General features: G+C 47.4%; 1 protein-coding gene across 1 annotated transcript in view; it reads right to left on the reverse strand.

Moving 5' to 3' along the window:
• zswim8 (zinc finger, SWIM-type containing 8) overlaps positions 1-11564 on the reverse strand; it is a 39796-nt gene extending 28232 nt beyond the window's left edge. The window contains 4 exon segments of the mRNA XM_084470651.1: positions 370-542; positions 2068-2162; positions 3270-3423; positions 9870-11564. Coding sequence (XP_084326777.1) covers positions 370-542; positions 2068-2162; positions 3270-3423; positions 9870-10047 — 600 coding nt within the window. The 5' untranslated portion in view covers positions 10048-11564.
• Positions 11565-15331: the final 3767 nt, after the last annotated feature.

Raw genomic sequence — 15331 nt, forward strand, 5'->3', positions numbered from 1 at the left:
CATACTGCAGATGTGTGTGTGTGTGTGTGTGTGAGGCACCAGGCGTACCTATGAGTACCAGGCTCCGCTCACCACTCTTATCTAGAGGGAGATGGAACGCTCCACCCAAGGAGCTAATCACACTCTCCCACACACACACACACACACACACACACACACACCGTGGAAACACATAACAAAACGCAGGGATACAGACACAAACTGGCACACACACAAACAACTCCCACACACCTTCACACACAGACTAACAAACACAAGCTTTCAATCCCTAATCTGAACACCGAAATGCTACATTTTACACACACGCCTACCCACAGACACGCCCGCCCACAGACACACACAGACACACACACATTCCGCTGTGCTCACGTTGTGTATGCGGAAGAGACACAGCGCCACCACGTGCGCACACCACTTGGCCCCGGCGCCGCAGGTGCAGGAACAGGAAGTGATGCGGCAGCGGTCGAACATCACGGCCACGTTGTACGCGCCCTTGGACTGACCGCCCTGCGTGGAGAACACTGTGGCGCTCAGGTGGAAGCCTGGGGGGGGGGGGGGGGGGGGGTACACACACACACACACACAGGGGTGGATGACACACAACTAACGGGCACTGAATGTACGCACTTATTTTATGTTGTACATCCTGGCACTTAAAAATAGTGCATAGCATCGTGTAGCATCTTATCCTAGCTATCCGTGTTGGATACGGGGAATGGGTTAACCTAGTGATTGTGAGTGCTTGGCACTTGGTTCTTGCAAACAGGCAGGGCATGACCCCTGGGGTGCAGGCCAGAGATAGCGTCAGAGAGAGAAGGTAGATAGGACTGTGAGGGCCCTGGGCTCTGGGCCCTGGGCCCTGGGCTCTGGGCCCTGGGCTGACTGAGGCTAGCAGCCAGGCCCGGGGCCCTGGACTGACTGGGGCTAACGGTGAGCAGAGAACCAGCAGGGAAATCCCCTCAAACCCGACCAACAACTGCAGCGAGAGAGGAGGGAATATCACATAAAGGACTTCCACTTCTGCCAGAGCGCCTAGTTAACCAGTAAAACGGTGTGTGTCCAACTCTGGGAACGTGGTCCAAACAAAGATATCTTTGACCTACTTCTCTGCGTGTAGCCCGTCTACGGGGGAAACTAAACTAAACAGAGTTTCCATTACCTCAGAGCCCCACTGCATGGCAGCTAATAACGCTAGATTGCACGCAAAGCTCTGCGAGACCTTATAATAGAAAACAGGGAATCTATGCTTCTGCCTTGCTTTAGAGCAGAACTTCTTCACATTACTGCTGAAGCAGTTCAGCATGTTTATGCTGGTGCATTTTAGCCCAGTTCTACTTTATACTACCAGGCTATCAATCTATAGTCCATTGGGTCTCATTCTGATAGAGTTGAGCAGCAGTCAACAACTAGAATGGTGAACAGTCACTCAATACTACTAGCCAATCAGCAGAGTCCTCCCAATGCTACCAGCCCATCAGCGGAGTCCTCCATACTACCAGCCAATCGGGAGTCAGAAGTTTAACAAAATAAAACCAATAGTTTCCAAAGCTGCCCACATTTACTATACTTGCACCTCCATACACCAGGGACATTAGGGACTGTAGGTCTAAGTTACAGTATTCTCTTCTCTTTGTTTACATTTATACACTTTAAGTACTGGTACTGACACTACTCACAAGTACTGGTACATTTACATTTATGTACTATGTATATAATAGTACTTGTACTGGACCACTTTATAATTTCTATTGTTCATACTGTTTGCCCTGTTTGTCTTTACTTTAGCGTCTTTTTTTGTTTCAGTAGTACTTTGTATTTTCATTGTATCTTATCCTGTGTTTTCCATGGCTGCTGGGCTGCTCCATCTATCTACATGAGACGTTTTGTCCTCTGCGTGGTTCTGTGCCTTCGTCACTGGAGCCCGACTCTGCTCTTAGCTCTGCCGTTTCCCTGCAGCTCCCAGTGAGCAGGTTTCTCTAGGAGCTCAATGGAGAGGCTCTGTTTGAATAGAAGGTTGTGATTGTTATGCATATCCTGGCGAGGGGTGACCTATAAACATGAACCCACCGATCTGCAGGGGGTCCTTGACCGCCCGCACCCGGTACAGCTGCTCCCCCCGCTGGAACTCATCTGGACTCCCATTGGCCAGACACGAGTACAACCTGCAGGGAGGGGGGAGGAGACGGACGAGACAGAGAGTGAGAGGCAAACAAAGAGATGAGGAGAGTTGGTTGTGGAGGAGTAGAGGAAGGGGAGGAGGAGATGGGAGAGGAGGAGAGAGAGGAGAAGAGGGATTGATGAGAGATGGTTTGGGTAGGAGGAGATGAGGAGGGAGAGAGATAAGGGGAGAGAGATGGTTGGAAGGAAAGGAGAAGAGGATGAGATGAAAGAGGAGGAGAAAGAGGAGACGAGAGGTGAGAGGAGGAGAGAGATGGTTTGGGAGGAGAGGAGGAAGGAGAGGAGGAGATGAAGGGGGAAGAGGAAGGAGAGGATGTAATGGGAGAGAGATGGTTGGGCAGGAGAAAGTCCACAGGTTCAGTACGAGGGTAAGAATTCCAACAGTTAAACACTAAACTGAGTATACAATGGAGGCAGCGTGGTGTTCATCACAAACGCATTGCTTCATCTAATGAAACAGGACATGTGCATCGACACCTGCACTGTGGCTGTCAGCTCTCGTTTGGAAATATGCCTGTTGTGCTGAGTAACTAATTCCATGTGCTAGGATCAGGCTGGGCACAAATGTATGAACAGCCTCGGCTTTGATACCACAGAGGGAAGGTATCAACCGGTGTTCTTTCAGCCAAGGAAATTAACTATGAAAATAAGAAACAACATATTTTTATAGTACTGTTTGAGGTGTATTTGGTTACTTGACATTCATGGATATTGGTAATGAGACCCTGAGGGTTAAGTGGTCATTAGCCCTCCAGGTGTGTTAAATTGAGTTAATGTGTAATAAGTAGTTAAGACCTTCAGGTATAGTTGTTCTTTGTTAATTGGTTCTTTATGGTTGAATAGGTGATTAGACTTTCAGGTATACTTGATAATTATACGTCCAGGTGTTATTGCTAATTATGCGTCCAGATGTGATTGGTAATTATACATCCAGGTGTGATTTGTCAGAATACGTGCAGGTGTGATTGGTCAGAATACGTACAGGTGTGATTGGTAATTATGCGTCCAGGTGTGATTGGCAATTATACGTCCAGGTGTGATTGGTCAGAATACGTGCAGGTGTGATTGTTGATTGGCGCGCGGGAGCTCACCTGATGTCTTCCTCGTTCTCGGGGAAGCTCCAGTAGGCGATGCGGAGCTGCAGCTGCTCAGGGACAGGAGGGTAGACCTTCTCCACCACCTCAAAGGGGATGTGGAACGCCACCTGCTTGGCCGACAGCTCCACCAGTGGACACACCTGGCCATCTGGGAGGAAGAGGAGGGATGAGTATACTGGAACAGCTTAGTGTAGGAGGAAGAGGAGGGATGAGTATACTGGAACAGCTTAGTGTAGGAGGAAGAGGAGGAGGGATGAGTATACTGGAACAGCTTAGTGTAGGAGGAAGAGGAGGAGGGATGAGTATACTGGAACAGCTTAGTGTAGGAGGAAGAGGAGGAGGGATGAGTATACTGGAACAGCTTAGTGTAGGAGGAAGAGGAGGAGGGATGAGTGCAGTGGAACACCAGAGTGTGTGAGAGTCCTGCTCTGGGGGTGTGCTCTGATGCGTTGGGTTGAAACCATGACACAAACGATGTAGCCAATGAGAATGTAGTACTTCATGGTACGCACACTGCTCTTACACACGCACACTCCTCTTACACACGCACACTCCTCATACGCACTCGCACCCCTCTTACATACTTATTGTATGTTCATACGTCCTGGCACTGAATGTATACACTTCTTGGTTCTATGAACATCCATACTGTACCGACAGCGACATATTGTTTCTCCATCTATGACTAATGTAAGTCGCTTTGGATAAAAGCGTCTGCTAAATCCCCTGAATGTAAATGTACGGCTAACAAGGTACACTGATCCTGGGTCAGTACTAATAGACAGAAGATAGGGCTTGCGTTGATACTGGGTTAGAACTGAGTGCTAGTATATGGTTCAGTTATGTGCTTAACAAGGAACACATTTCAATTGAAATTAAGGTAGAGGATGGTAAACTACTGAAGTATCACAACAACACAACCTTATCATTTTAAAGCCGCTGAGCAGGGAACTACACACACCCTGTGGTGGTATTGCCCTAGGACAAACAATACAAATACATACAAAGTACCTGACTAAACAAATACTCAGTCCTGAATAGAGAAAGGCATTAACAAAAAAAAAAGTATTGAACAAAGATTTGATATCCATGATATTCTGAAATCCCTTCAGCATAACAGAGCTTAATGTCTGAACTGCAGGTGGATCTGCTCTCTCAGCGCTGCAGTACAACAGACCTGTGTGGTCTACTCAGAGTGGTGGTGGTGGTGACGTGGTAAACAACATGAACCCTCTGGAGGAGCGGTGAATCACAGCGTCTACACCTGCTCTCTGAGCCATACACCTGCCACCGCGGACCAGTCAGGACTATTTACGGCCTGAGGAGAAGCAGGGAACAGCCTTGTTTAGTCCCTAGACTAGTAGTCTGAATTACAGAGGATGACAAGAACTGCCCTAATCGTCTGAAGATATGAATGCAAGAGATTAGGATCCTTGGGTCAGGAAGATGAATTAATTCCTCCCTACTCACGGCCCTTTCCCCCTGAACTCATACCAGTGAGATCGACCAGAGTGGTGTGTAGGCGGGGCTACAACTACCAAGGCATGGACTACAACCATTAGATGTTAGCAAGGAGATCACAGTCCTCCAAGTCTAAATGACTCCAACCAACTACCGCTACAAAACACTACTATAATGACAACCGCGGCTCGCTAGCGTTCCAGTTCACTAGTGGCTCAGGTTCCCCAAACCCCTCCCAGGTGAGCACTGGTTAAGTGATCACCATGGGGATGAGATGTCTTCCCCAGATGCCCCCCCCCCCCCCCCCTCCCTCCTGTCAGCAACGTGACTAGCCCTTACGGTGTGGTACTTCTAATTTAGAGACAGTGGATGCTGTCTTCACTTTGCTTCGGTGAACTCGTGCAAACTGCCAACGCTATTCATTGAGGTTATTTTACGTCTCACCTCAGGTCACCATCAGGTGATGTTTTATCTGAACCTAATCCAAAGTGAAAGCAAAAAAATAAATAATAGTATGAGTAGCTATAAAACAACATTGGTGATGGTTGTGAGTTTGTGTGATGGTAGTGAGTTTGTCTGTGAAAGTAGTGAGTTTGTGTGTGATGTAAGTGAATGTGTGACAGTAGTGAGTTTACGACTGTGTGATTCTAGTAACCAAGTGTGTGACGGTAGTGAGTAGGTGTGTGATGGTAGTGAGTCAATCGGCAGGAGGGATGAGAGGAGCTCTGGCAGGGGGGGGGGGGGGGGGAGGGGTTGGGTGGATACAGCCGAGGTAGAGTTCATCTTGCGAGCAGCCACTGGTAGCTGCCCAGTGACTGACTACAGACTGCCAGCCAATCGGAGGGCAAGGAGGGGATCTGCTCAAACAGCTGTTCCTTTGTAGCTCAGGCAGTGAAAGGTGAAGATTTGCCGTTCTCCCACTCACTCACTCACTCCCATTCTCTACAGCGCTCGCTCACTGCGTCTCTCCCCTCAGCACTCGCACGGCTTAAAACCATGCTGTGCCGCCACACACACACACACACACACACACACACACACACACACACACACACACACACACACACACACACACACACACACACACACACACACACACACACACACACACACACACACGATTTTGATTTAGAGTTATTGAGTTACGTGTTGCGAATGCGATTCATTCTGCCACACTACACAATGATTTCATAATGGCATTAAACAGTTTCCAGATTTACTCTGAGCAAAGACTCTGGAGAGAGAGTTTAAAAGTTTGACAGCCTTGCTGCACCATTGGTGAAGATGATAGTTGTACATCGTTGTATTTCATATCCTTAACACGTTTACAGCTAAGGTGTAAACATGCTACCTCAATGTTTACAGTGTGTTACTCAGGTTCACTCAAACCCTGACAGCTATCTTCATACACTAACTACTCTATTCGCTATCAGCATAAGCGAGATTTATTAACTTCTTAATAACTAAAAGTATGTTCAGGTGGAATTAGGTTCAACAACAATCCAAAACAAATTCCACAAGTTTAAAACTACCAAAGCCACTTCACTTCAGCCCCTTCTGCTCAACAAGCCTCATGTTGTGTTTCTCTCCCAGCAGACCCATGGTCCTCAAGTAGCAGGGTCTGGAGAACAACATGAGCTTCTGTACACATCACTGACTCCCCCGCCCCTTCCCCTACCATCACAACACAGGCACCTCCCCCGCGGCGGAACACATTCTCCACCCACCATCAGAGTCCTGATACCAAACGCTCACTGGCTTGGCAAACCCAGGACCGTCAAGGCCCTGGGTTCATTACAGAGTTTTAACCAGTACAGTTACTCAATAAACGATATTAATGTGTCCGATAAACTGACTAGCCCGCAAGCAGAATACTTTTTACTGCTTGATTAGTTTCCAATAACTCAGCTGTTCTTCTTCCCTGGAAGGACGGTGGGGAGAGGGTGCTGGGACCACTGTTCTGTGTTCCTTTGAGACCAACTGTTTTGAAGGAATAACCAAACAACACCGACTTGACCTCAAGACTAGGGTTCCAAGATGGCCAACCTTGTCTGAATGTACAGACACTCCAAAACAGAGCTTGATAGGATTAATAGTACAATGTTTACTGAACTTTCTGCTCTTCTAACCCTGTTCCATTTGTTACTAGTACTGACTTTAAGTACCGGGTAATTACCATATTACAGAGCTGTGGAGGCTGAAATACATCAACGCAAGTACCTTAAATAAATGTTACGGAAATGCGCTTCACCCAGTCACAGCCACATTAGGAAGACTAATATCCTGTTTTGGACTTCCACTACTTTGTACGTTTACATAAACACTGCCGCACTTGGAAGCCAGGAGTTCAAATAAATACAGAATGCTGGGATGACCGGTTCAGACCAGCCAAGATATGCGACATTTCAGGGTCCTGCAGACTCATCAGTGTGGAGGGACTCATCAACAGACCGCTGATCGACTGATTAGGGGTCAAAGGGACATTTTTAAACTGAGAACCTCTTCATCGAGTACACCTCACACAGCTCAGCAGTATTCGGGAAGGGTAATACACAGAAGAAATTACTAAAGAAACAGACACTACTTGTGGAGGAGAGACAATGCAGACTTGAGCTTTAAAAAATAAATAGGATGTCCTTTCCCCCAAGGCACCTGAGAACGTTATTCGGTACGGTTCAAACGTCAGCCGTACTGAACACTCACTTCTTCATTCCACTCTTAAACCCTTCCAGCCCTTTCATATGTTAAAACCAGCATCCAGTGGGTCTGTTTCTCTCTGAAAGGCCTCCAATAAGCTAACACATCTTCCTGTACGATATACGAAACCCCTGCTCTCATCCTCCTCAGAGCTTCATTTCAACTAGTCCACACAAGCCCCTCTCCTCCGACTCTGAGATGACCTGGACACGGACCCCCTCCAACGAGACCTTGATCCACCATCTCCTGGGGCGACACACACACACACACACACACACACACACACACACACACACACACACACACACACACACACACACACACACACACACACACACACACACACACACACACACACACACACACACACACACACTCCTCCACTTATCTTTTGCAGCCAAACCACCAGACATAAGGTCGAGAAGTAATAACACTCTGCTGAAGGAATGAATGAGACGGGGGAGAGAACGTCTCTAACCCCTGCTCTGCTCTCTGCTCTCCGGTTGTTGGTGGATCCTGTCTTCAGAGAATACACAACCGCAGGAATACACAATAACACAAATCATCCACGCCTGTACCTGATGCAGGCAGCGCTACCGTCGCCCAAACACACCTGTCGTGGCATTGTGACTTCAGCAGAAACATGGAAACCTCTCTGCCGAGAGACTCAGCCTTACCAGGTCAGAGCCACGCCGCTGCTTTCACACCGCCGCGCGGCAAATGCCCTGATAACCGCGTCGCTGCTGGAGGCTTCTACTCGGCAGTGTGAAAGAGCCAGGCATTTTTAAAAGTGGCTTTTGCTGCTGCCGCTGCCGCCAACAGTTTCAACACAGGCAAAGCTGAGGGATAGGGCAAAAGCTCAGCGATAGGGCAAAATCTGTGCGTGTTCACGTGGGCGGCAACCGCTTCCTGGGCCAACCGCCGCGGTTGTAACCATAATGGAGGTGGCGAGTTGCCGCGTGCTGTGTGAAAGCATCTGAAACACACAGGCTACCACTCGCTCTCCTCGCTCATCCACTCACTCGCTGACGCCACTCACGCCTCGTTCACACTACCTCCGTCAGTCGACGTATGGGGGAGTAGTCTTTGTGGACTCAGCCTGCAACAGGGGCAACACTCTCTCCTTGCGCTCTCCTTGCACCAGGCGTTATAAAGCCGGCTTTTTTCTGCTTGTTGTTGTTATTGATAAATGGATCCCGTAGTTGCAAGGACAGTGTTGCCCCTGTACGTGTACCACAGCAATCGCCTAATTCTTAAATCCATTAAATCCATTCTTAAATCCCCTGCTGCCGGCCAGCTTTTTGACATTTCCACGGCGGGTTGTATCACAAAGACAATTTCATTGGACAGAGTCCAAGTAGCGGCACACTAGTGTATTTGCATAACCGCAATCTGATTGGCCGACGGACCCGTCGCTTCCCGAAAAGTTTAACATTTCTCAACTTTTGACACCAGCGACGGAGCCGACTTGACGGAGGGACCCACAATGCATTTCGAGGGCGCCCCATGTAAAGTCAATGAGATGCGTCCGTTGACGGAGGTAGTGTGCAAGAGGCGTCACACACACACACTGCCATTCTTGCGCACACAGATACGCCACCCGTAACACGTAAAATCGTAAATCGTTATTGCAAATCAGACGTTCATGTTTTTTCCATCTATTTGAAAGTTAGGCTATTAAACATGTTGCATTCTATAGGGCCTGATCATGTCATTATTTAAACTACATAGCCTAATTAAGAAGCGATAGGGTATTTGACCGGCATATCATCAAAATGTTCGGAAAACTAAACCTCTGCAGGTCACTTTGACCGACACTATTTTTTTCTAGCAGGAACGCTGCTACCAACCTTTTCAAATTACTATTATTTATTTTTTAAATACGTAGGCCTAAACCACAAAACTAGTTATGGATTTTTTTGCCTACCTGCATGCATCCTCCAACTAAATGTTACATTAAGTTAATTATTGTATAAGTAAATGTTGTTTAAATAAAATGTAAAAAAGTTGTGGGGTGTATCGAACCGTGGGTCAAAAATCGGTCTGCCTCGACACTACATCTCAGACCAGGGTGTAAAGCGGCTCTGGTTATTAACATGACTGCACCGGAACATTCTTATTTCAAGCTCAGAACAACACAGTCAGACCGGGCAGTGTTATGAATATGAGGAGTCACAGACAACTACCTGTTTACAGCATTATATTGTGGAAGAACTAAATGCTAGAGTAACATAAAATACATAGAAAAAAGGTAATTCATATACTAGAAAGTCTTTTTTAGTTTAGCCTTTTTAAAATCATCATATTTGACTTTGTTCGCCCCAAAAACCGTTAGGTTAGGACTCAAACCATACATGTTATCACCACGACCTGGTCTCTGCTGGAACAGAAGTGACCCAACCTTCTAGTTCAACAAGAAAACAAAAGCCAAGTCACCTTTGACCTTCACCGTTGGGGAGTTGGGCCCGGCCGACTGCTTCCTCCAGCCCCTCCAGTTCTGACACAGGCTCTCCGCCTCAGAGATGAACGAGCACAGCGAGTCCTCCTCGAACCGGTCCGAGTCCTCGAAGGAGAACCTCTCCCCGTCCTCCCACTCGGCGAACATCAGCTCCATGACGGACGGCGGCTTGACCCACACACGGACGGCTGGAGCCTCTCTCAGCCCCCTACGCCAAGGGACAGGGGGAAGTCCCCAGACCTCAAAGGTTGTGGGGGGACGGGGGGGGAAGTCCCCAGACCTTAAAAGGTTGTGTGGTGGGGGACGGGGGAATGTCCCCAGACCACAAAGGTTGTGTGGGGACGGGGGGAATGTCCCCAGACCTCAAAAGGTTGTGTGGTGGGGGACGGGACGAAGAAGACCTGGTCCGAATAGTTCAACAGTTGTCCCGTTGTGGTAGAAACCGAGGGAGGTGCGACCGATCCTCGAACTCCGGTAGTAAACACAGATATCGACGAGCAGCGGTAGTCCTGATCGGACGGTGTCTCGTGGTTTAAAGCGTATGTCAGGTGGAGGGTCTCTTACGGCCCCACTGAGGGCGGTGAAAGCCCCGGGCCCCGTGGACCCCCGCGGAGGGCGAGCTGACAGCTCATCTACAGCGGTGTGGTGACGGTGGGGTGATGGTCCGACTCAAAGCGAGACTCTTTCCATTCAGTCTTCATCGACGACAACATCACGATCCCATCGGGTCGGAGGTAACGACACAGTGCCCCACGATGAGGAGTCCAAAATATCAAAATAAGAGACTTTAACACCCCCCCACCCCTCACAGCACACGGGGACACTTTGTCTCCGAGCCTCGGCACTCATTCATTAAGCCTGTCAACCTCTAGACCCCCTCCAGACCCCGTCCGGACCCCCTCCAGCCCGGCTCAGGAGCCCGCAACACCTGATACGATAACCCTGCAAAGCCAATTACTCCATAGAAGTGTGCTAACGCTGGGAGCTAACGCTAACCTCTGGAGCTAACAAGGCTGCCGGGCTGCTAACAGCAGGTGTCCCCGCCGACACGGACGATGACAGCCGCTGACATCTGTGTGAGGGGTCCCCGCGGAGACAGACACGCGTCGGTGGGGGTACAGAACCCGGGTCGTTGAGTCCCGGGTTTGGAGTAGTCGGGAAGCTAATGCTAACGCTAGCTTAGCGGCTAACTGCTAATGCTAATCTCCTGAGCTAGCCTCCGGGCTCCGTGTGTGTTTACATCGGCCCTTAAAAACACCGATCGCCGTCAAACCTGGCGGCCGCTCGGCGGGTCCACACGGCCGGACCTCCTCCTCATGGTACCGGGCTCCCGGTGCACCGACCCCCCGGGTGGACGTGGTGGTGTCAGTCGGACCCTCTGGTCTTTGTATCGAGGAGCCCTTTTTCTGCCGTTTCTGAACCACCGCTACTTTCACATTAATTCCTCACGGTCTTTTTTGTTGTTATTACAGTCCGAATAAGGACGGGTCGCAGTTCTGCCGTCTCCGGGTCTGTCTTCAGAGCCTCCTCGGTTCAATCGGGGCCCCCCAGAAGTGATCAGTGAGTACCCCCCTTCTATCTCTCTCCCTCTCCCTCTATATATCTCTCTCTCTCTCTCTCCTCCGGGGTTGACCGGTGGTGAAGATGTCTCTCGCTGCTGCTCCTCTTCAGAGGTCTCCCTCTCCGCCACCAGCTGATTACCACTTCCGCTCCCTGGCCCAAGCAGCGATTACCACTTCCGCCCAGTGCGCGAGCAGCTGGTGTGTGTGTGTGTGTGTGTGTGTGTGTGTGTGTGTGTGTGTGTGTGTGTGTGTGTGTGTGTGTGTGTGTGTGTGTGTGTGTGTGTGTGTGTGCAGTGGCGATTTGAGAGTCTGTTGGGGCCCTAGGCAAAAATTCCTAGGGGGGGCCTCCAACCAACGTTCATCAGCATTAATTAATATATTGTATATATAATCTAATATTAATACATTCATTTTGCAAATGCTGTTTTACATGCCATGGCTAGTGCAAATGCTATGTACTCACATCAAAAGACGTTGAATATTGCACTCCACTGAAAAATAGTCAGTGTTCACATTAATTGGATAGCACTATATTAATACAAATGTAGAACAATTAAACTAACAAAAATAGAGATCAACATAGTATAAAATGCACACCTAACAGAGGTGTGAAGTGACGTGGTATTAATTATATCAAATTAGTTACAGCAATTGAGTACTTGTGAATAGTTTTCTTAGGTAATTAAACCCACATTACAATTCCAGTGCTCATCAAAACCCTTAAAAGTGCTACATATGATATTCTGAACATTATAACAGCAAACAAACTACAAATGCTGTTTACTAGGGCAAATGCTTGCCCTAGCTCAGGGGTGCCCACACTTTCAAAATGACCAGGTCAAAATGATCTACCTAAATTAAAAAATGGTAAACATATATTTATTTATATATACTGAGTACATAGTATACTCTGATGACTTGCACTGAATGGAGTATCGAAAAATGATTAAATGCTCGAAGCTTCAGACTCTATGGCGACATCTGCTGGTGAAAGTTAAAGGAGTCACTGTGTCATGAATTCACACCCACATTGATTAGCTGCCATATTCTATCTTTGGGTGTTCGGTATGAATTAAATAAATCACTGAATAAACAAGCCTCCATTGGACACTGCATAAATTGAAACAAGAAAAAACAAAAACCATTGCCTTCACAAAATCATAATCAAAATCATAATAATGTTGGTATTCTGCATGTGAAAATTTCTTGTGTTTGTTCATTGGGGAGGTAGATGAATCTCATAAAATATGTGAAATAGGCAGTGCCGTATATTTCAACAATCTGCCAGTGCAGAAATGATAGAAATGAGAGTGACTTAAGTGTAGTGGGAAGTGCTTTGACAGTGCATATAGGACAATGCCTATTCTGGGAGAGTGATAGTGCTTGTGGACAGGTACTTTGGAGGGGAGGGGTGGTGCTTGTGGACAGGTCAGAAAGGGGGCATTATTGTGGTTGGTGACTGTTAGAAACTGCATGTGCATTTCACTCCACCTCACCTCTACAAGAGACGCCAAGTGGTGATTCAGTGTACTGGCTTGCTCCTCCCCCTTGCTCCTCCCACTATAAATAGAGGCCTAGCGAGGCCTTCCCCAACTTTGTCTAACCACTTCCTCACCATGATTGAGTGTGTGAAGGTGTTTGCCGTGTGTCTTTTGAATTACATTCAATGTAAGTTTCCTTTTACTTTTTGGAATACTGTTTGTCTTAGAAATGTTGTGATGGCTGATCTTTACTTTGTTACATTATATCATGAAGTAATGCAATGTCAAAGTATTTCATTTGATTTAAAGGCCATATGTTTGTTAAGAGAGATATCATAACTTATTTCTTTCTCTGTCTAGATAGAACCATGGCAATCATGACCAAACCAGCTTTACTTGCAAAATAAAGTCAAGTAAACAAACCCTTGCTTCCTGGTGGTTTGTGGCTCCAGTACGAACCTACTCTTCACTACAGTGACTGTGTTCATGTCACTGAACCACAATAAACCACATTAAAATTGATATTTGTTCAGGAAAAAAAAATGTTCCACTGTGGCCAGACTAAGTCTATTGCTTTTCTTGCTGACCACTTCGCTAGCCTTCAAAAAACTCATATGGCATAGAGAAAGCAGTTGTACAGAGTACCACAGGTCAACAAATATAAATTGGGGTACACATGTTTGTGTTGTGCCCAAAACTGTATTGGGTCTTCAGAGCGAGGGATATTGGGCTCGTGAGGTAGTGCTTGAACCTTTGCTGTTGCACTTTTCACCCTCATCTTCTCCAACACTTGGTTGTCCAACAGATCCCACAGGCCAGTCCCTGAAATTGTGACAACATGTTACCATGTTACAAAAGACTACAATATAAACATGACAATACTTGCATAGATTCACACCTGAAGATTTCGCTGCTGGCTCTGGAGGTGCTGGGACAGATGTGCTGTCCCTGATAAGAGACGCACATTTAGATGCACAGCACTTGCGGTGTTAGTTGGGTTGCAAAAACCCATGGTTTTGAACCTGGGATCCAGCAATGTGGCCATAGACTGCTGGCTGTCTCGTAGCCACTCAACTCCCCCATGAGGCGCACTAGATGGCTGCAGAGCTGCCCAGTCATGACATGTCACTTCTGTTTCACCACTATGTATGCCTCATTATTTTCAAGCCAGATATGTTTTTTTCTGAGGACAGTTCCACAGTGGCCACTTTCAGAGGAGATAGAACGTCAAGGCACTCTGACACGCAGCGACCCAAGTGCTGCACCCACTGGTCCCCGCTGCTAATACAGCCTGGCCATCATGTCTGGGTGTCATGGGTGCTGTTCCATCAGGTCTCCACCTCCTGTAACAATTTATGGGGTGGAACCCCCATCTGTTCCAGCAGCCACTCCCTCGCCAGGGTGCTGGTTCTGATGTAAGTGGCAATCCTCCTTGCATTGCCTCTCAAATCATCCAATCCTTCTGTTTGATCCAAGGTTGAGTGCATGTGCAATACAGTGGCTGTGTCTGATCTGTAGGCTATTTACACATGCAACCATATTTGCTGCACCATCAGTCACCATGCACACAACCTTGGACTGAATGCCCCATTCCTCCATGAGGGCATTTTCTTTACTGCCGCTATGTTCAGAGCTGTGTGGGACTCAGGGAACTTTCCCACAGTCAATAAAATAGATGCCAGTTGGTCCTTACTGTCCACAAAATGGCAAGTGACAGACAGATAGGCATCCATATGGATTGATGTCCGCATGTCAGAGGTCAGACCGACTGCTGTAGCCTTCTGTATTTCCTCCCTTGCCTTCTCTTTCTCCTCCTTAAACTTTGTCGCCACCATGGTCTTCATGCTTTCCGCGACGGCAGAATATAGTTTGGATCAAAAAAGCGCAAACTTTTTGAACCCTACATCCTCTACTATACTGAATGGCAATCCTTAACAATCATGTCCAGCAGTGCCTCAATCCATCAATCCCCTCCTTTCTGTTTCCTATAACACAACAAAACATGTTAATAAATTATACAGTAAAACTATGGCTACACATAGGCCCAGTGGCGGACTTGGGGGGGGTTCGATTGCGGGCGGACAGAATTGTTGACTTCAGATTGAAGTGTTCCCACATCTTGGACCGCCCTCTCTTAGTAACAGGCTGCATTTTAACCACAAACAATTAGGATATGTGCAGAAGTATATATATACTATATCCTGATATTAATATTTTAACAGCTAGTTGTCCATCATCCATTGCTTAATTTACACGCCGTGGTCATGGTGTATGTGAAATTAAGATGGTACAGTAATTCCAATTTATATGCATCTTTGTCTTCATAGGACGAGGAGTGTTTACTACCCAGAGATTTGAAAAAGCAGATTTTGTCTTGGAGTACAGGGGTGAAATCAT

The sequence above is a fragment of the Micromesistius poutassou genome (assembly GCF_964030765.1).
Source record: "Micromesistius poutassou genome assembly, chromosome: 7".
In the NCBI taxonomy this organism is placed as follows: domain Eukaryota; kingdom Metazoa; phylum Chordata; class Actinopteri; order Gadiformes; family Gadidae; genus Micromesistius; species Micromesistius poutassou.